At 37.0% G+C, this 22,772-nt stretch overlaps 2 protein-coding genes across 3 annotated transcripts in view; one reads left to right on the top strand and one right to left on the bottom strand.

The window, feature by feature from the left end:
* Positions 1-21,471, top strand: part of LOC122138448 (vertebrate ancient opsin-like) — a 36,150-nt gene extending 14,679 nt beyond the window's left edge. The window contains exons 2-5 of one of the 2 annotated variants that reach the window (XM_042730889.1): positions 3,370-3,695; positions 10,498-10,731; positions 18,959-19,220; positions 20,329-21,471. In XM_042730889.1, the coding sequence (XP_042586823.1) occupies positions 3,370-3,695; positions 10,498-10,731; positions 18,959-19,174 (776 nt within the window). In that variant the 3' untranslated portion in view covers positions 19,175-19,220; positions 20,329-21,471. Of the gene's footprint in view, positions 1-3,369; positions 3,696-10,497; positions 10,732-18,958 lie in introns of both variants that reach the window. The other variant, XM_042730890.1, reaches the window with a different exon arrangement.
* LOC109083062 (beta-galactoside alpha-2,6-sialyltransferase 2-like) overlaps positions 13,462-22,772 on the bottom strand; it is a 63,980-nt gene continuing 54,669 nt past the window's right edge. Inside the window, exon 7 of the mRNA XM_042730888.1 lies at positions 13,462-16,575. Coding sequence (XP_042586822.1) covers positions 16,328-16,575 — 248 coding nt within the window. The 3' untranslated portion in view covers positions 13,462-16,327. The remainder of the gene's footprint in view (positions 16,576-22,772) is intronic.

The following is a 22,772-nucleotide window of genomic DNA, read 5'->3' as shown; positions in this document are numbered from 1 at the left end:
TTAACAACTGTTGTGACGCCCGGACACTCTTCAAAACCTTCTCTTCTCTTCTTAATCCGCCTCCACCTCCTCCTCCATCGACTCTTACAGCTGACGACTTCGCAGTTTTCTTCACAAATAAGACAAGAACCATCAGTGACCAATTCTCCACACCGCAGACTGAGGATAACTTCACAACGACTAATGCTCACTCTCTCTCCTCCTTCTCTCCACTCTCAGAGACGGACATTTCCAAAATTATCCTGTCCAGTCATCCTACTACTTGCCCACTGGATCCGATCCCCACTCACCTCCTTCAAGCGATATTCTTCTTCAGTCATACCTTCACTTACTCACATTATCAACTCCTCTCTTCACTCTGGAACATTTCCCTCAGTATTAAACAGGCTCGGGTAAGCCCACTGCTGAAGAAACCATCTCTAAATCCAGCACTTCTAGAAAACTACAGACCGGTATCCCTTCTTCCATTCATTGCAAAGACACTCGAACGAGCTGTGTTCAACCAGCTCTCTATGTTTCTTGTACAGAACAACCTCCTGGACAGCAACCAATCTGGCTTCAAAAGTGGCCACTCAACTGAGACTGACCTGCTCTCGGTTACTGAAGCCCTGCGACTGGCAAGAGCAGCTTCAAAATCCTCAGTACTCATTTTGCTGGACCTGTCTGCTGCTTTTGACACCGTTAATCACCAGATTCTCCTGTCCACCCTCAGAAAGATGGGCATCTCTGGAACCGCACTCCAGTGGCTTATCTCCTACCTTTCTGATAGATCCTTCATGGTGTCTTGGAGGGGTGAAGTTTCTAAGTCACAACAACTTGCTACTGGCCTCTTCCTCAAGGCTCAGTACTTGGACCGCTTCTCTTCTCCATCTACATGACGTCATTAGGATCCTGTCATTCAGAAGCATGGCTTTTCCTATCACTGCTACGCTGATGACACTCAACTCTACTTCTCATTCCAACCAGATGACCCGACGGTAGTTGCTCGCATTTCAGCCTGTCTGAGTGACATTTCTAGCTGGATGAATGACCATCACCTTCAGCTCAACCTTACTAAGACTGAACTGCTGGTGGTTCCAGCTAACCCATTGTTTCATCACAACTTCTCTATACAGCTGGGTTCCTCAACCATAACTCCTTCCAGGACAGCCAGAAACCTAGGAGTTGTGATGGATCATCAGTTAAGCTTCGCAGACCATATTGCTACAACGACCCGGTCCTGCAGATTTGCCTTATACAACATTAGGAAGATTAGACCCTTCCTGTCAGAGCAAGCCACCCAACTTCTTGTCCAAGCTCTTGTTCTCTCCAGACTGGACTATTGCAATGCTCTCCTGGCGGGCCTTCCTGCATGTACTATCAAGCCTCTACGACTGATCCAGAATGCAGCAGCGAGGGTTGTCTTCAATGAGCCAAAAACAGCTCATGTTACTCCTCTCCTCATCAGGTTACACTGTCTACCAGTAGCCCGCTCGCATCAAATTCAAGGTACTGATGCTTGCCTACAAAACTACCACTGGCACGGCGCCAACTTACCTAAACTCACTAGTTCAATCTTATGCACCCTCCAGAAGTTTGCGCTCTGCAAGTGAACGATGCCTTGTGGTGCCATCCCAAAGAGGTTCAAAATCACTCTCACGGACTTTTTCCTACGACTGCTCCCAGCTGGTGGAATGACCTCCCGATCTCAATTCGAACAGCTGAGTCTTTACTCATTTTCAAAAAACATCTAAAGACTCATCTTTTTCGCCTGCACTTAACCAACTAATACTAGTACTTACCTTTTTCTTTTTCTTGTCTATCATATAAAAAAAAAAAAAAAAAAAAAAAACCCTGGCTACGTGTTCTGTACTAGACTAACTGAGACTTGTCATAGCACTTGTATACCGTTGTGTGTTCTCTCGTTGATCTGATTGTTTCTACTGTTCTCATTTGTAAGTCGCTTTGGATAAAAGCGTCTGCTAAATGATTAAATGTAAATGTAAATGTACTTAATCATGAATAACACAATAGGTATTTTTATATGTAAATAACATTCAGAAACTGTATTTAAAATGAGTAAAGATCCATAAATAATAAATACTACATAAAAAATACATATTTATTATGATGATTTTATTTGACATAACATCAACCGATTCATGTAGAGGTGTGCTGTAAAGTTCAGGTTCTAGAGCTGTTTACAGTGTAATTTATTTACATAATGCTCTCTCACTTAAAAATTCTAATTAGTGTTAATGTCAACATTATCATATATGTCTAAAAAGTTGAAGTCTGTCAAGCAAAACCTTATTGATGCAATTAAGTCAATCTACTATATTATTCCTACGATTAAGCCCAATTTATACTTCTCCAGTAGCTACGTTGTAGGTTGTGTGCAGCACGTGTAGCCTACGCCGTAGGCTGACGTGCACCTCTCCATAAATCTAACAGCGCGTCAATTCTACGCGGACAGCAAGTGCTGTGATTGGTCTGCTACAATCCCTCCCTCCGTTTGTGCTTGAGTTTTGTGTGTGTTTATGTGCACTTTAAAATATTTTAATCTTACACCTTCTTAAAATAAAACAAAGCAAAGAACAAGTGTCTTTTCATTTATTATACTACATAACATTCTACATCAGTAGTTGTCCGTGACAAACAATGCTGATCTGCCATGGTACAAGTCCTTGTGGAGATGGAAAGAATGCCATATCTTCTCCAGTTCCGTTGTTGTCTCCTTTTGTAGTTTTAAATAATGATTTAATATTTATTTGCTGACGTCACGGCTATAATGATTCTCCTACGAGCTGCTTCTGCCTCGGCTTTTGTCATGGTACTGCAGGTTACACCAGCAACATGCCCGTGGACACTGCATACTAGCGGTTTGCACATGCACTCCATATCGACGCAGACAACAACGCAGAAGTATAAATGAAAACTGACACATAGCCTATGGCAGAAGTATAAATCAGCCTTTACTCCTCATCAGATATTCGTTTTTATGTAGAGTTATATTTCAAGTAAGTTTAATGATGCAACGCAACATATTTAGCAGTGCACAAGTTAGTGCCCCTTTGCATCAAATCTTTAATGGTGCAACCAAGGTGATTTTTTTCATGGATGGTGTCCCATCAGAGTAACCACAAGTGTGTTTCATCACATTAACCATGAACATGATCCACTAACATTTGTTAACCACAAACTATGTGAAATGCATAATTGTTTAAATACAAATATTTGTTTTGACTATCTAATGCAACTTTATTTAAACATTTCTAAGTTTGACTTAAGTGCTTTTGGAGGCTGCAGCTGCTCTTCACACAAAAACTGCCCTCAGTTTCAGCTAAATGCCACACTTACACTGTATGTTTTCTCTCTTTTCTCTCTCAGGCATTGTGTCTCTGATATCCTTGGTGGTTCTTTCTTACGACCGCTACAGAACATTGACGGTGTACCATAACCGCGGTCCAGACTATCGCAAACCTCTTCTGGCAGTAGGGGGTTCGTGGCTCTACGCTTTGTTTTGGACAGTGCCCCCTCTTCTGGGCTGGAGTAGTTATGGGCTGGAGGGGGCGGGAACCAGCTGCTCTGTATCTTGGACCGAGAGTACGGCCCAGTCTCATGCCTACATCATCTGCCTGTTCATATTCTGCTTGGGACTACCAGTGCTCGTCATGGTCTACTGTTATGCGAGACTGCTGTATGCCGTCAAACAGGTAAACGGTTATTTGTTGTGTGTCAAAAAATTCCTTGGGATTAATAGCTCCCTCTATTTATGTTACTGAATACGTAAAGGCTCTGACAGGATCTCAAGATATTTGAAGTTGCTGCCAATTCTGTGGATGCACACCGATTCATCCAAACGCAGAGAAACTGAAGTGCTAATTTAGAGGAACTAGACTGTTTAATTGGTTGCTGAAACAGAAGATTGGTAATCGAGCATTGTTAACTTTATTTAAACCCATTTTTGTAGAATCATGAGCAGGAGAAGAAACTGGCAGAACTTTCTTTCTGCCTTGCATACATTTACAGAAAACCCATCCAGAGAACATGCCAGATGTGTGACTGCATGTTAGGGCTGGGCGATAAAATGATAACGATAATTATCGCGATTTAATTTACCTCTATAAAACGATAATAATAGTTCAATAAATGTTCAATATCAATGTTTATGTGCCAAAAGCGGAACAAAACAGCGCTACTCATTTGAATCATGCCACACTCGCCATTTATCCACTCGGCTCAAAGTTCACATGGCAGCGCAACGTGAGCTTACTAGAGCAGATGCGTTTACCCGCTTATAAGTCTTGGTCACGCAACCAGTAAACAGTACTATAAGATCCAGTGTGAAGCACTTGAATTTAGCAAAGAACACAAATGCCTCTGTGATTTAAACTAGTTTAAAGGTTGATTAGGCTGACTTTTCAATCTACAAATCGCCATCATTTACAATGGATTTACTGTAGTAACACTAACTGCACCATGGTATTGTGGCAGAAATGTGGGATATTCATATGGAATTTTATTATATTATTAATGTAGACATGTATTAAAGGATAAATGGAATATACCGTAATTACAGTCTTTTTTGTGATTAAGCTATTGCATTTGTGCATTTATACTAAATGTATTTAGACTACTGTTTTTCATACAAATACCTAGAAACCATATACCTACATTTTTACCATGGTTTTGAGGTGCTGTGTGTGTCGTTTTAACTGTGGTTATCATGACCTAAATGTATGCTACTATGGAAGACTTGTTAATTTTAATAAAACAATTTACAATTTTGTAGATGTTACTACTTTTGATACTAAACATAAATTTACATCTGCACAACAGGAAAAACCTGTTTCATGATTTGAAACAATATCACTCATTAGAACATGCAAAAACTAAGAAGTAAATTTTTCTATTGATATTTATTTTGTTATGAAAATTGCCTGGAAAAGTGTGCATAATTCAAAAACATGAAGTGTTTGTCATGTTCTGACCATAAAGAGTAGTGTAAAACCACAATTACATCTGGTTTCTATAACATTACTTGGGAACAAAAATCTGCCTTTAAAATCTGGCCAAAAACAGCCAACTGGACAAGAAAGTATCATGAAAAACGACTAGTAATCTATCAGTTTTCTTGACAAAGTTTTGTAAATCTAGTGATTAGTTCCAACTGAGAAGTAAAATTCATACTTTGTCAGACTCTAGCTCTTAAAATGTGCTGTGTCTGGATATATTCTCCCTCTTGAAAGCAATAAAAGAGAAATGAAAAGGGCTTTGAAGGGCTAGCATGTAATATGAATGAAGAAACAAAGAAGCTATATGTTGTCACGGTTACCGGACCAAAAAAAAGTGCTATTTGGTCCTCAAGACAAATTTATTTTCAGCACAATATGTTGGTTTGAAAAGTGAATAATGCATAGGCAAAACTTTAAAAACATTGTTTTTAATGTGGACTTTAAGCTATGAGGCCATATTAGGCCAAAGGAGGCCATACAAAAGAAAAATAAAATATATAAGTGTTTTAACTTATTTTTTTGGTTATTATATGTGAATAAAGACTATTTAGTTGTTTCAGTTTGTTATTTGCCTAATAAATGACAATACAGTTTTTAGATTTTGACAGATTCCTAAAATATTTGTTTTCTCTCTTTATTATGATAGGTCACTAATAAATGTATGCATTGTTTTATAATTTATTTATATTTTTTCTAAAAATATTTAAAATAATAGATATTTAAAATAATATCTAAAATTATTTTTTCTAAACAATATATTTTAATATCTAAAAATATGCCAAGAAAACCTCCTTGTCATTGTGTTAGCTTAACACAGGAGAATTCATACATAAGAATGCATACATTTTAATACATTTTGTCATTTACAGAAAGTCTTCCTCTCTGATCTTCTAGGCCCTTTTTTCAGTTACAAGCACTCTGATGTGACTGATGGTGAGTAGATGGGATCATGAATGTCTGAATTTCTCATAGCACCCAATTTATTACATGCACCCTTCACATTAGATATGAGGCACCATATATAAGCTTTATATTTTCACCCAGCAAGTCACAGATGTGAGAAAATGACTTGATTAATATTACATCAGAAATTCGACATGATAAATGGCATATATGGGGATCTGTCACACTGGCTTGGATGGATAAAATTGTCAAGCCAGAGTTCAAATTTGTATGTTATGCTCCTCACAGCAGCCAACTGAACTCAGTTACACTCCAGTGACTGGGACGCCCAAATAATACAGCATCCAAATCCAATCACACTGCCATACACACAAATGAGATCCTGATGAACTCTTTAACAGGTTGCTCGAGGAACCAGCCAATTGTACACAACATGCTGTAAATGAATAAGGATATTTTTCGACATTTAAAATAAAGAAAACTGTCTTGAGGACCAAATAGCCTACTCTTTGTCGAAGGACATCCTGTGATTTTTAATGAACGCAGAGAGTCAGGACCTCGATTTAACGTCTCTTTCAAAAGACAGTGCTTTTTGTCAGTATAGTATCCCCATCACTATACTGGGGCGCTAGGACCCACACAGACTGCAGGGTGAGCACCTCTTCCAGCAGCACCTGGTTTTCCTCTGAGATCTCCCATCCAGGTACTATCCAGGCTCAACCCTGCTTAGCTTCAGTGGGCGACCAGTTTAGGGCTACAGGGTGATATGACTGCTGACTACCTGTTTTGTGTAATTGTGAAGCTGGGACAAAATCAGTCTATTTGTTCTGTGATTGTCTCCTTTACCAAGAGACATTAAACTCTTCACCAGCTATCAATTTTTACTACACATTGACACAGAGTGAAGACATGACATAAAGTGCAATGTAATGAACAGCGGTCAAGATGGCAAAACTCCTTTCCACACTACATGTGGAAATTAATCGTTATGTTCTGATGAGATCCGGCATGTTGACAACAAAGGATGACTTTTCTTTTAATATAACAACACTACCTCTTGTGTAGAGGGGGGTTAACATTAACATACAGTAACCCACAGGCAAGAACTGCCTTATGGCGCTTTCCCACTGTGTGGTACGGCTTGGCTCAGTTTGCATTTCCACTGCAGTTTAGTATTGCTTTAGAGTGGGCAGGATTATTCACATGTCGTTATAGTTGTGCTGCCTCTACTGTACTGCCGCGACTCCTGAAAAACTTTTTCATTCCGCATCACCCCATCAAGCTCTCACTAGATCTGCTCCTATGCTATCAATGAGTTAAACAGACAACGAAACAGCCAGTTTTTGGTTGTTAAAAAAAGGTGCGCTCGTTCTAAAACAGTTGCGTTCGATCTTTCGGTGGCTGTGCTGATTTAAATCTAGCGGTTCTGTTGTATTTGTGTCTCAAGTTCAGTGACGCAGGTAGTGATGATTCTCTCCGGCCAATCCGTGATCAGCAGCGTTTACACGTCACGTTTCAGTAATGGTACAGTTCACTTGGAACCTCAACCCGAGGTGGTACTAAAAAAAGTACCAGGTACAAGGTACTGTACCCAATGGAAACCCCCAAAAGTGAACCGTACCGAGCCATACCATGCTGTACCATGCAGTGGAAACGTGCCATTAGTCTCCCTCAAACTTATCATTTGTGGAAGGATAAGGATGTCAGCATTTCATGGATCAAAGACTGATCCAATCACCATGAGGTCTTTCACTGATCATAGTTCTTCATTCTTGAGACCTAAGTGTGAACAATCACTCACTACCTCAGACTGACCAAACATTATCATGCTGTAACCCCCAACCAGGAACTGCTTTGTTCTCCCTTACTCTTATCAAAGTGTGAATGATCATAAATTCCCCTCACAGTTTTGCCATGTGGACAACCTCCTTGTCATTGTGCTAGCTTATCACAGAATAATTCATAAATAAGAATGCATACATTTTCATTTGGATCAAGCTCAACATTTGTTAACATTTTATAGTCCAGCTGAGCTATGAGTTGAATTCTTAACAAATTACTAAGCTCTATGTAAACGCAACTAATGAAATTGGCAAGGCACTGTAATTACAGTGACTATAACTGTCATTTACAGAAAGTCTTCCTCTCTGATCTTCTACGCCCTTTTATCAGTTACAAGCACTCTGATGTGACTGATGGTGAGTAGATGGGATCATGAATGTCTGAATTTCTGATAGCACCCAATTTATTACATGCACCATTTACATTATACATGAAGCATCATATATAAGCTTTATATTTTCACCCAGCAAGTCACAGATGTGAGAAAATGTCTTGATTAACATTACATCAGAAATAAAATTGTCAAGACAGAGTGCAAATTTGTATGTTATCCTCCTCACAACAGCTAACTGAACTCAGTTACACTCTAGTGATAATAACACAGCATCCAAATCCAATCACACTGCCATACACACAAATGAGATCCTGATGAACTCTTAACAGGTTGCTCGAGGAAGGAACCAGCCAACCGTACATAACATGCTGTAAATGAATAAGGATATTTTTTGACATTTAAAATAAAGAAAACTGTCTTGAGGACCAAATAGCCTACTCTTTGTCAAGGACATCCTGTGATTTTTAATGAACACAGAGAGTTGGGACCTCAGTTTAACGTCTCATTCGAAAGACTGTGGTTTTTGTCAGTATAGTATCCCCATCACTACTGGGGCACTAGGACCCACACAGACTGCAGGGTGAGCACCTCTCACCTGGATTACCTCTAAGATCTCCCATCCAGGTACTATCCAGGCTCAACCCTGCTTAGCTTCCGAGTAGGGGTTTAACCCCGGCATCCTGGCCAAATTGGCCCATTGGCCTCTGTCCATCATCATGGCATCCTTATCATCCCCGAATTCTGATTGGCTTCATCACTCTGTCTCCTCTCCACCAATAAGCTGGTGTATGGTGGGCGATGTGGCGCAATATGGCTGCTGTCACATCATCCAGGCGGATGCTGCACATTGGTGGTGGGTGAGAAGATTGCCCTCTTTCTATGTAAAGCGCTTTGAGTACCCAGAAAAGAACTATATAAATGTAAGGCATTATTAATTATTAAGTAAGTATGACTACAGTTGTCAATCATGGTATTTCTGTAGGTGTGTGTGAACAAGAGAGTAAGGTTATAGAACGAAGGGTTAGCCTGTAGCTAAACTGGTTCTGAAAAGTATGTTTTCATTAATGGCTTAAAGGTTGCAGTGTATTGTAAATCATTAATTGTTTAGTAATATTTCATTATTTTATAGATAATTTCCCAGAATGCTCTAATTTACATGAAACAGCCTAAACGGTGAAAACCTTTAACAAAAGCTTTTTGTTCTTAGGCATTGTGTTGCTGTGGGGGGGTGTTTGAATGTTAGGACATTGCATGAACTGGAAAAAAAAAACAAAAAAACAAAAAAACAAAGAAGAGATATTAGCAACATTATTAGAAATAATTAAACTATAGTTGCATAATGTCCTTAATAATCATATGTTTACAGACTGTTGTTTGTCCTTTCTGAAAGGCATTAATCAACAGCTTATTATAAAATGTAAATTAAATCTCATATAAATGAAGGTTGTGGCTTGCAGAACAATTATTATTATTATTTTTCAGATTTCAGAGTGCTCTATCAGCATTGATAAGGACCAGACCTCATTTCATGAAGGATCTGAAGGGACAGAGTCAAAGACAAATAAACACTTACTTCCACCTCCACCTCCACAGTTCAAAAAGGACAATCAGTACTCCTTTATAAATGTGAGGTTTTTGTTTTTTGGTTAACATAAGTTGGCCATGCATCATACCACTTTAGAAAAAGATGAAAATGCAATGATGCTACTGTCTGGCCAACCAAATAAAATAACAATGTTATTTACCTCTTTTCCATGCTGTGCAGATGCAAAAAACAAGTAAATTCAATGGTAAAACAAATGTATTTTCCAGTAAAATACATGGACATCTCACCATTAAATGACATTCAAAACCCATTTCTGGATGAATTAGGACAATTCAACAAGTGTGTAGAATTAATTTCTCACACAGACTCATCCCAAGCTTCTGTTGCTAATTCCAAAATGTCATTTTAGACTTTCTAAACAAGTTTCCTTGTGTGTTTATGTTTCCGTCTGTGTGTGAGTGTGTGTGCATGCAGAGAGAGAGAGGGAGAATGAGAAGTGTGCTTTTCATAGAAAATAAAAGGTAATTTAGCGGGAAAACATGGAAATTATGTGTTATTTTTATCCTGTTGTCATACTTGTTTGGTGAGTGCATTTGGTTCATTTTTGTCACAGGACGTTTGAAATAAGTGAAACCCATTGACTCCAGGACGACGGAACCAGACGTGCTAAAATGCTAACTTTGGCCTAGAAAAATTTTGTTCAAATGTTCCTTCAGAATGTTCATCAACCAATCTAGAATTCAACAGCCCTGTGGAATGAATTGACAAAGATGACAATAAGTTAATGTTAACACTGAGTAACACCATTTTAAAATAGACACATTTTTCATGATACATCACATATAAGTGTCTCTGTGTCTGTCTCTCTTTCTTAGGTAGGGAAGATACGCAAGACGGCAGCGCGGAAACGGGAATACCACGTTTTGTTCATGGTTATCACCACGGTGGTGTGTTACCTTCTGTGCTGGATGCCGTACGGTGTCGTGGCCATGATGGCTACATTTGGCCGGCCAGGAATCATCTCACCTGTGGCCAGTGTGGTCCCCTCTCTCCTCGCCAAGAGCAGCACAGTCATCAACCCACTCATATACATCCTGATGAACAAACAGGTAACAGCACTATAAATCTATTTTTTTTTTTTTCATATATATTGTAACAACGGCTCATGTGCATGTATAAAAGTTTTATGCTGCAATTATGACACAGATGCTTGTTTTCAAACTTCTTTTTAATCAAAAGAAACTGTGAGCATTGATATATTTAATTAACCATGATACACTTTTGAAAGTTTCAAGAACTTTATGTTCTTAAAAACAAGAGTTATGGATTGGGCCGGGGGGGTTGGGGTACATATATAATTTCAGTTCACGTCTTATTGTTTTTAATAGCATTATAATTAAAATTAATTTTAAAGTTATGTCAATTTAATACAACATTATTGTTATTATTATTATTCCTTTATTTAACCAGGAAATCACATTGAGATATTGCTATCTCTTTTTCCAGTGTAACTTGGTCTAGACGGCAGCACAAAGTTTCATACAAAAAGAATCACAGAGACAGTACTACAAATTACACAATCACAATTCATAAATAAAATCAGATCATGAAAAACAATAACAAGTATCCTTTTAGAACATTATACAAAAGACATTTAAAAATACTCAATGTTGGAAGCGTGTCCAGATTAATTACATTTTGCAATTCATTCCAGGCCCAAGGAGCATTAGCGGAGAAAGCACATTTACCAAATTTTTACAATACCTTTGGAACTATTAACCATATACAGGAACCTGATCTAGTACAACGAGTATTTATATGGAAAGTTAACAAATTAGAAATATAAGATGCAGTTTACCTAATAGAGCCTTTACGATAAATAAGTACATATGTAACTTTCTCCTTTGATGTAAAGATAACCAATCTAAAGATTCATACAAAATACAATGATGCATCCTTGACTCTGCCTCCATAATCAATTATTGATAAAAATGTACTCTCTACTAATTTCTTGTGGGCATTATAAGGGAAACAGTTTACTTTGTCTTATTTGAGTTTAAAACCAATTTTAACTGCAACAATGAGTGTTGCAAAATTAGAAAAATTAAATTAAATTAAATTTATGCATTTAGCAGACGCTTTTATCCAAAGCGACTTACAGTGCATTCAGGCTATAAATTTTTACCTATCATGTGTTCCCAGGGAATCGAACCCCCAACCTTGCACTTCGTAACGCAATGCTCTACCACTTGAGCTACAGGAGCACTACAGGAGAAAAGCATCCTGTAGTTGCTGTAAAGCTTTTTTTTTTTTTTAAAGATGCTGCCATATAAATAATTGTATCATCTGCATACAAATGTATTTTAGCTGAGTCAGTTCCATGACCCAAATCATTAATATAAATAGAAAATAACATAGGGGCTAAAATAGATCCTTGAGGAACTCCAGTATTTACATGAAGAAAAGGTGAGTTGTAATTTTCAACAGACACACATTGAGTGCGTTCTGAAAGATAGTTTTCGAACCATTTTAAAGCAGCTTCACTGAGACCTACATAGCTAAGTATCAGTAAATTATGCATAATTACAAGAAATAATTTATATTTATATTTCTCATATTTCCAGTAAGTTCATTTATATTACTTATATTTGTGTAATTACACTAACAACATCACCTTAAAATAAAGTGTAACAAACTTCAATAAATTAATAATAACATTCATTTAAATACCCTGCAGCCCAACTGGAAGTTTGCTAATGCCTCCTGGTTGTATATATACAGTCATGTGAAAAATAAAGGACACCCTATTCAATTTCAATGGTTTTCCTTATCAGGACATTATAATAATAAAAAAGATCACCTGGTCCTTGGCATGTCTTAAAATTTGCTGCCATCAATCTGGGAAGAGTAATACAGCCATTTCCAAACAATTTGAAGTCCATCATTCACAGTGAGAAAGATTATTGACAAGTGGAAGACATTCAAAACGGACACCAATCCTCCCAGGAGTGGACGTCCCAGGAAATTCAGATCAGACCGTCCAATGCTTCTGAGAAATGCAGGCAACCCATGAACTTCACAGGCCTCAGTTAACATGTTAAATGATAAAGTTTGTGATAGTATAATTAGAAAAAGACCAGACAAGTATGGCATGTTTGGAAGGCTTACCAGAAGAAAGCCTCAAAGAAGAAGAAAGCCTTGCAAAGTTGCATCTGAACAAACCATAAGGCTTCGAGAACAATGTCCTTTGAACAGACGAGACCAAGTGGAGATGTTTGGCCATAATGCACAATGCCTTATTTGGTAAAGACCTAAAGAGCATAAGCACAAACACCTTATACCAAAAGTCAAGCATGCTGGTGGAGGGCTCATGATTTTGGGCATTGTTTGTAACCACAGGACCTGGGAACCTCACAGTCATTGCGTCGCCCATGAACTCCTCTATATACCAAAGTATTCTAGAGTCAAATGTAAGGCCATCCATCTAACAGCTAAAACTTGGCAAAAATTGTGTCATGCCACAGGACAGAGATGCCAAGAACATCAGCAAACCTACAACAGAACAGCTGAAAAAGAACAGAATCAAGGTGTTGCAACAGTCCAGTCAAAGTCCAGACCTCATCCTGACTGAAATGCTGTGGTGAGAGCTGTGCAGAAACAAACACCCACAGACCTCAATAAACTAAAGCATGAAATTCAATGAGGTGTCGTTTCTTTTTCACATGACTATGTATGTGTGTGTGCGCGTGTGTGTATCAAATCGATAAATTGAAATCATATATAGACATTAAAAAAAATAAAAAAGCGAGACAAGAAACGGACAGGTAGCACACAATATGTTACTGGGTCAAGTAAAGGTCAAGGTTTTATTAATCGAAACAAATGGTCAAAAGAATACACAAACATTTAGTGGTTTAAAAATTAATTCAATAACAAATGTGTATTAACATATGGAGAAATGAACATTATAAAACATCCCAAGGCTTTTGAAAGTGAACTGGCCTGTAATAGACAATTGCAGATATTTACAGTCTAAAGATCAAGACTTTCACAGATAATTTTAACAGACAACCAAAAAAAAAAAAAAATGTGGTGCAGAATTATAGAAAAAATATGGAAATTTAAAGAACATTTATGAAAAGGAAATGTATAGAGGGAGAAAAGAAAAATAATAGATGGGAAAGGAAAATAAATTTTATAAATGCAGAAAGGAAAGTTGGCACAGATACAAAGCACCACAAATGTAGTACCATTCAGACATTTTCTCTCTCTCTCTCTCTCTCACACACACACACACACACACACACACTTAGGAAAACAGAACATTTGGCACAGTCCTCTTAATTGTACTGTGCACATCTATGACACATCAATGAAGTTTGCCAGTGAAATCACCTGCATTTCCTCTATTCTTGAACAAAGACTATATGCTCAAAACCTAAACCTAGAGACCCAGCTCACATTTCCCATTACAGGCTAAATCCTACCGTTTCTAGAACTGTAAATGTATTTACCATGAACACTAACAAGCCCTGCTTTCTGTCACATGCTCTGTACACTGTAATGTACATCCCCCACCCACCCCCTGAAAGTAGTCATATCACCCCATGACATAAAAAAAACCCCTAAACTATTTACAGTAAACACTTCAAATAATACTCTTAAAATGGCTACAACTCCAGTCACCTAGTCTCTTGTCAGTGAGAAACAGGGACGGGGGTTATGCCACCGAATCACTTCTTGTTAAAGGCTTAAGAAAACACATTCACAGAGGAAGGACACACAATTCTGCCTCTGACCATAGAACGTGTAAAAAAACTAAAGAGAAAGTAGAAGGCAAAGTTTTAGTCCTTCCATAGGTCACATGACCGATTGGCCACATTGATAAACAATTGTCAGGCAAAGCCGTGGCCTGATGGTTAGCGTACATTGCTGTACAAAATTCTGGGGTCTGATTTTTTTTTTCTCCTGCAATAACACATTAAATTCATCAAAGGTGACAGTAAAAACATGAATGTCACAATGTAATATCATTTCCATTTCACATAAATGCTGTTTTCAATATTGATTTTGAGCACCAAATCAGCATATTAGAATGATTTCTGAAGGATCATGTGACACTGAAGACTGGAGTAATGAGTCATTTCCTTTCCATTACCCTGTCAATAAATAAAATATAAAGTATCCAACTCCCACAGACCGGAGGCAAGTGCGATGGACCGTGATTGGTCACACATGCCCAACAGCCACGGCCAGCCCAAACATTGAGTCACACTGAGAAGACGACACACTGCAGGTTCAGCTGCTCTAATCCAGTCATGAAATTTTTACATCCCAACCTAATTTTGCATTCCATGTTAAAAAAAGTCACTCTTCAGTTTCTCTACATCTACAATCCCCCAACATGGGGAAACAAGACAAAGTAAAGGTCAAATATTAGCTTTACACATCTCAGCCTATCATAAGACTAGAAGGAAAATGAAATATTTCACCCTGGTGAGAGAGTATCGTGAGCTCCTGAGTGAAATCATCAATTACTAGTTTTACTTCTACAATATACAACAGCGATTAAAACAGACGTTAGCTCCCCTCACCAGATCTCCAGAAAAATCATCTTGTGAAAGTGTTCTGTCTTAATTAAAATGGCACACATTGAAACAATGCACATGAGTAAATAAACCTTCAAGTTTTCCCTCCTATAGAAAAGTCAAACCACAAAGTGAAATCGCATTAACTGTACATTTAAGAGAAGACAACAACGCAATTCATTCGCTTTTAAAGATGACTCCAGCTGGAGACCTCTTGATTTTAGGGGCTACAAGACATTAAAAACCTCAGTTAATAATTAACAAATAATATCACCACTGTACTTGTTATATTGCCAGCAGCCTTAAAGTCCCAAATAAGATTTACAGTGCTGCATTGAGTCCATAGTACAAGCAATAATAACTATTTTCTGTAAACCACCTGTCTAGACAAGTTTTTCAAAGTATAAAACGAGAATGAAATAAACCATGTTCACATTCAAAAACTCCTTTAAGTTATTTTTAATAACAGGTACATTAAAGTACCCTGCTTTTGAAGGAACATTTACACAAAGAGTAAGAAAACACTATTGATTCATTTGCCACAGTTCAGCGAGACCTTCTGGAAGAGCAAACTATTCTCAAAGAGGCTTGTGAATGTGGCACGATGTACATTACAGCAGAAAACGACACCTAATTTACAAAAACAATCATAGCATTATGGCGAGAAGCTTTCAAATCTGTCAGTGTGTGGAAAACAAATCTATAGACAGATTAATAAAGCTCATTTTTAGTCAGAGAATAAATCTAGCCTTGGTGCTAAAATGCATTTGTGTGAATGCGCCCAACAGTGTAGCTTTCAGTGTTTATGACTGCTAATACTTTCAACCCTGTCAAAAACAGAGTTCCATTAAAAATAATATAATAAAATAAAAAAACAAACACTGTTTTTTCTGATGGCTTTTAACACCATGAACATCCACAGATCTAAAAAGCTTTTCTCATGACATATCTATTGCTGTTCTGATCATCTTTACTTAAGCTTAGGCTCAGGAAATGCTTTTTTGAGTGAACTACAGCAGAAGGTTTTGTCTCATATCTAACAAGGTCCTTTCTCAGCGGTCTCGGTGCGGTCCTGTGTCGTCTGCAGATCTCTTCTGCCGTTATTGCATCTTTCTGTTCAGGGCTCACAGTGGATGTTCTTGAATCCGGGGAGCGTAACCTTGCCTTTTCGTTTGAGGTCGTCCTCTGAGCCGACGTTCATGCGCTGGATGAGCTTTTTCTCATAAAGCAGGGGATGGTACGCACCCAGAGTGCAGGCGGCGTCGTAGTAACGCTCGTGGTAGTGGCACAGGTCTGTCTGTCGAAGTGAAGGAATGTACTCATACACGTGAACCTCTTCACATAAGGACATCATCAGCAGGATGCCTGAAAGACACACAACTAGACATTAACATAGCAGCACACACACAGTGACAGAAAAGTACATGAGATTAGGGTTGAGGGGAGAAGAAAATGTGCTTCTTATTCAGAGATTAAATTTAATTCATTTAAATATAATTACAGAATTATTTACATAATTAAATGATAATACTCATATTTACACCATATTTTTCAGAATATAAATTGCATATTTATCACTTGAAGTTTCAGTTTCAACTTAAATACATTAGTTTAGGCATGGCATTTATTATAAATGTTTATGATGCATGCTACTATAAATTTGTTTGGTTTAGGCTACCTATATTTTTCATTCCTGTTCAGTTCTGAATATTGTTATATATTAAGTTTTTGTTGTAGAGTGATGAGACCTAAAAATAAATAAATAAACATTTATTTACAGTTTCATTTTATGTATTAGTATTTTACATTATTTCTAGATATAATAATACAATCGGACTGATACAACTTTTTCTTCCCCCTCAACAATGCAAATTTTAACCTGGTACAACTTGTTTTCTAGAAAAATACAGAAAGAAAGTCTAATAAAGACAAAAATAAATAAAAAAAACAGCATAGAGACTGTGTTTAAGTTTAGTTGTGAACTTGCAGTTTGAATTAAAGAGCACCTATTATGCCCCTTTTTATAAGATGTAATATTGGTCTTGGGTGTCCCCAGAATGTGTCTGTGAAGTTTCAGCCCAAAATACCCAACAGATCATTTATTATAACAGCTGGAAAATGTCATTTTTGGGGTGTGTCTAAAAAAAAGAGCTGTTTTGGAGTGTATCTCTTTAAATGCAAATGAGTTGCATATTCCCACCCCATCTCCAAAAGAGGGGGCTGTATATATGTCTCTCTGCATTGCATATCTACAGCAATAAACAGCCGACTGAGAGCGAGAGAACCGGTGTTTAGCCGTACATATGGGAAGCCAAATGCACTGATAGTAGAACGAAACAGCGCAATGTTACAGAGCTCGCACCGCGCTGACCTGTCTTCAGCGCGGATCAATTGATTGAGCTGCTCGACCACGCTACTGAACGAATCTCACGCTATGAACGGCGCAAACTAATCTCACAAGTGCGGCGCTGATCAGTTAAAAAAATACTTAAGGTACGCACACAAATACGGTTAAAACACTAAGCACTTTAACGACACGACATTCACAAAGGAGTCTGGAGTGATACACGTATTTAGGTAGATTTTGAGGCGCATTATCTTGAAAAATTAATCCACAGCATCCTCAGCAGCTCAGATGTTGGGAGAAAATGAAGACTTATGTTCAGTCTTACATCCAAACACAGAGCATTGGGATTGCTTGCGAGACACTGTTGACGTTATAATTGCTCAAGCACGGAGAAAATGGAGGACAGCGAACAACCGCTGAGGGCAGAAACTAAAGCAATGCAGAGCTGTCAATCAACCCCTGTGGCCCGGCCCTATGCAATGTGATGTCACACTGCATGCAAATCAAAACGGCAGGCCTAGTGAGACTGACTTGGTTTAAAGGGGATTAAAAATGAGGCGTGGGTGGATTTCTATCATTGTAGGGTGGTTGTGTTCACACACTGCCAACACAAATTTTTGTCCAAACACCATGTAAAGGTGGATTTTGCATAATAGGTGCCCTTTAAATGTGGTGAGATAGACTGGCCATACAAAATAATATAATGAAAGAAAAATATGGCATTGCCCATGTGGGCTGCATGCAATAACAGAGAGAGCAGTGGGGTCTAATTCAACAATGATGAACCGGTCAATAACTAATTCACATTAATTCAAACTGTGACAGTGCATGAGAAAATAAAAGAACAAGCAGACAAAAGAACCATTTAGAAAACAGAATCTGACATGAAAAAAATGAGAAAATTAGGCTTGTGCAATTTCCATTCAATTATTTTTGCTTAGCCAAGACCTACAAGAACATTTAGATTTAACTGAACAACCTTTATGCTGTCAGTTAAGGAATCTATGGATGTCAGCCTGTAATTTTTTTTTAGAGAAGTCATTATATTTTGATGAAAGATTTCCCCCCTTTATAAAATCATGTACTGATGAATTGTGCAATATTATAATGTATATTAAGAAATCTTGTATATAAATTTTTTTTTTTTTTTATTTAATAGGAAATAGAAATCCACACAAGGGCAAGAAAGTTGGTCTCTCAAATTCACCGCATTGACCAACAGACAAATGCTAGGTTTTTAAAGTGACACCTATGCAAGCTGTGCTATATGCATTGCTACATTATTGACAATAGACCCTTTTTTTCCCATGAAGAAAAGCCATTTTGAAAAGCCTTCATATTTTTGAGACAATGTTAACAGTGTTTTTCAAAAGTGTCTCTTCTCTCGCTTTTTGTCCAAAGTTCTACAGGTGCTTCTGCATCATGTTCTGCTGTCAGAGGAGCTTGATGCAGAACGGTCATTCCACCATGCCCTCCAAGACCACAGTCATCCAGCTCAACCGTAGAGTCCACAGTAACACTGTTGCCTGCACCGCTCAGATCTCCACCGACATCCACAACCACGACTGCAGCACTCCGGCCACAGAGAGGACCAACCCTCCAGAGGTCACCACCTAACCTGACCCGAGCCATCAGTCCCGACATCGAACATAACGTAGACAATGTGGGCGACGGTTTCCAGTGTTTCTTTCTTTTGCAGTTGCAACAATGAATTGTTAATCAATTATAAAATTAGTGGATAGTCAACAAAGCATTTTATTGCGGATTATTGAGGTCTTTTCGCTGTGCATAAGGAACCTTGAGTGATTAATTTTGCGGTTACAAAAACAAAAAAACAACAACAAGCACTTGAAAAATACCAGAGGCTACAGAACAAGGTCAAGTGGCAAAGAAAAGATAAAAAAAGTACACTGCAAGATATCTGAAGCATGAGAGCATTATATTGCACGCTTCATAAGAAGTTATAAGCATATAGTTCCATGTGGCCAGGCTGCCTCAGACACAGAGTTCAATTCAGTTTTTCACCAAACAAATCCATAAAATCTATATTATATTCTTTTATTAGAAGCATTTATAATATTGTCTCAACATTCATAAGAACTGTCCTGACAGAAAGCATTGGAAGAGATGCAAGTTATGTTGTCTTAGAAGAGAAAGACTGTAAATTTAATGTGTATATATGTTAATTTATCATCTTTAAGATGTATACAAGTATACATACACACACTATAGTTAAAAGGTTTGAGAAAATATGAAGCTTGCATTTTTTCAACTTAATGTTTAAATCAATTAAGTATTTGCAACCCTACTTTAATCTCTTTTATATACATATACTTTTGTTGTCTTAATGTTTAAAATAATTCTCTTCCCGTTCATGTTTCATTTGACTCCGTTAAGAGTATTGTGTGTGATATTATTTGAAGGGTTTGTTTAATGTCAAAATCGTCATTTTCTCTTTGGTCAAGAAATAGTTTTGATGACACAGATATTCATTTCATGAATTTTATATATATATTAATTATATTTAAGATTAACAAATGCTTTGTTCTTGGCTAGAACAACACTTAACCGTTATTTGTTAACAATACCAAAGAAAGAACACTCTTATCTGTTTCAACATGCCTCAAACTGTCCCATTCCTCCCAGTTATGTTTCATATGATAAGTTATATTGCTATCTGAGCTCATTTCACTGATGTATGTAAAATTATTTTACCATAAAATAGTGGCACCCTGATCCAGATCATATCTGTGACAACTCTATTTCCACAGGGGAAACACCTTCATCCAAAAAGACCAAACACCTTATGCATAAAACATAGAGATGAACATTTCACTTTGGATCCAGAACAAGGCATTCTCAGAGGGATTTCCAAAAAAGAAAAAATACTGACTTTGGCTTTTGAAATGTGCTGAATGTATGCCTGAGGTTGAATAGTGTCTCTAAGGACTCAATGACACTGCTCAAACTCACCAACATCACCAAAATACTGAAAGGACTATGTACAAAGTGCCAAACACATCAATGGGAACAATGTAAGCATTTCTGCATTTAAATGTGTTTATTTGTAAAAGTTAAAAAGAAATTACCCAGAAATTATCTGTAATTGTCATGACATTACAAACTAGATGTTTGCCTGTGGATTTGTTGTGCCATTTGTTGTTCAAGTATAAATGCAGATCAATCTATGAATAGAGCACTGCAGATTGATCTCAGAAGTCAATGAGTTATGAGAACCATGTGTGTAAAGTTGTCTGTGATTTTTATAATTGGGGGAGGCATGAACAGCCTTAAATGACTGTGAATGGTCTTTTTATAACACAAGTTCAGTGTCACATTAGTTTCCCACTGTACAAAACATAAGCAGCATTATATACTAGACTTGCCACACCGATACGGTATCTACATTTAAACCGATTATATCAGTATTAGTGGAGTCATTTCAAGCTTGAATGTTACGTGACAAAGCGGTGATATCTACAATAAATTGGTGAATTTTTTACTGTTGATTTCGTTTTCTCATTAACTCCATTATTTATTCATTAAGACTGTTTTGTGAGAACGAGAGGCAGATTTAATGTGTGAACACTATAATAGGCCAATCATAGTTCAATGGAGACACTGCCTTCTCTTTTCCTCCAATGAATGAAAAAAAAACCCCACACATTTATATGTCACCATATGCTATTCCACATTTCTGCAGATGTCACCATAGAAACAGGCTCTACATCTGTGAGCAGAGTCTGGATGTGTCTGCGATATGATTGGATATCTAACACCTGTTCAAAAAGATCTGTAGCTACAGGCACTTACCTATCAAGCCTGAAGCAATCTCAATGATTTCTTTAGATCTTACTGGGAACAATTCATCTGTGTGTGCTTTCTTTTTAAATAAATTAGTTCTGACAAATCAATTAATCGTGATTAATTGCATCCAAAATAAAAGTTTGTTTATATAATATGTTTATGTACATGTTAATACCAACACGCACACGTATATATTTAAGAAACACATAACATATATTTATATGTATGCATAATATATATCATCTATAAATAAATAAATATATTAGGGCTGTCAGTTGATTATTTTTTTTTTTTAATTTAATTAATTTCATGATGTTTCGATTAATTAAATCTAATTAATTGGAATTATTCACAATAATTTGACACTGAAAATACCCACAAAAGATTATTTAAAGACATTTTTGTGTTAAATGAGAAAGTATCAAGTAGACATTACAAATGGTAACTTTAGAAATATTTTATTTCTATTAAAAAAAAAAATCATTGCCTTTGAATCATTGGTTCACAATTCATTCAAAACCTGATTCATTCAGAAACTAAACGCCGCTGTGTTGCTCGAAGACGCACAACTATTCTGCTATGGCTTTATAGGTAATATATTATTTGCAAAATTGAGAAAAATACATAATATTGTGTTTAAAACATAACACAATATCAACTTATTTACTGAACTGTTGTATAAAATCATATTTAAATGTGTGATATTCGGGACAAATCAACACTCGCGTAATAGCCAACTGCTCTCCCTGCTCGTGTGATATCGTATTATATAAATGAGACAAAAACACATACAGGGACATTTTTGCACCAATATTTTGAATTTAAAGGCACAACTGCATTCATGGGGTTGTTTCCCTGCATCATATTTGTCAACAGTCCACTGTATGAAATAGAAGATGATGTACAGGTCTGGGGGTGGTGCCACTGCGTGAACAGTGTTAATCACTTTATTTTTTATAACTAATTAAGTTAAGGCCTTAAACTGACAGACCTAATATATATATATATATATATATATATATATATATATATATTGATCTAATATATATATATATATATATATATATATATATATATATAATATATATATATATATATATATATATACACACACACACACACACACACAGCAAGACAGTACATACACATTATGTAAACAAAGTTTTACATAAAAAAAAGCACTAAAAGAAATAACCTCATTATGTTTAATCAAAATATCCCAACTGACCCTTCCTGTAAGAATGACAGCCTTCTTCAGTGAAGTGTCAGACTTCTCCAATCATTCAGTTCATTTAAATTCTGCACCTTTCTTACTATAGACTGCAAGCAATATCTGATCTTCTGAACCAAGATCTACCCAACACCCCCCCACCCCCTCCCCCTTTTTTATAATCTGTTACACTGGAAA

This window comes from Cyprinus carpio, chromosome B9, assembly GCF_018340385.1.
Source record: "Cyprinus carpio isolate SPL01 chromosome B9, ASM1834038v1, whole genome shotgun sequence".
Classification (NCBI taxonomy): domain Eukaryota; kingdom Metazoa; phylum Chordata; class Actinopteri; order Cypriniformes; family Cyprinidae; genus Cyprinus; species Cyprinus carpio.
This window is presented reverse-complemented; position numbering and strand designations above follow the sequence as displayed.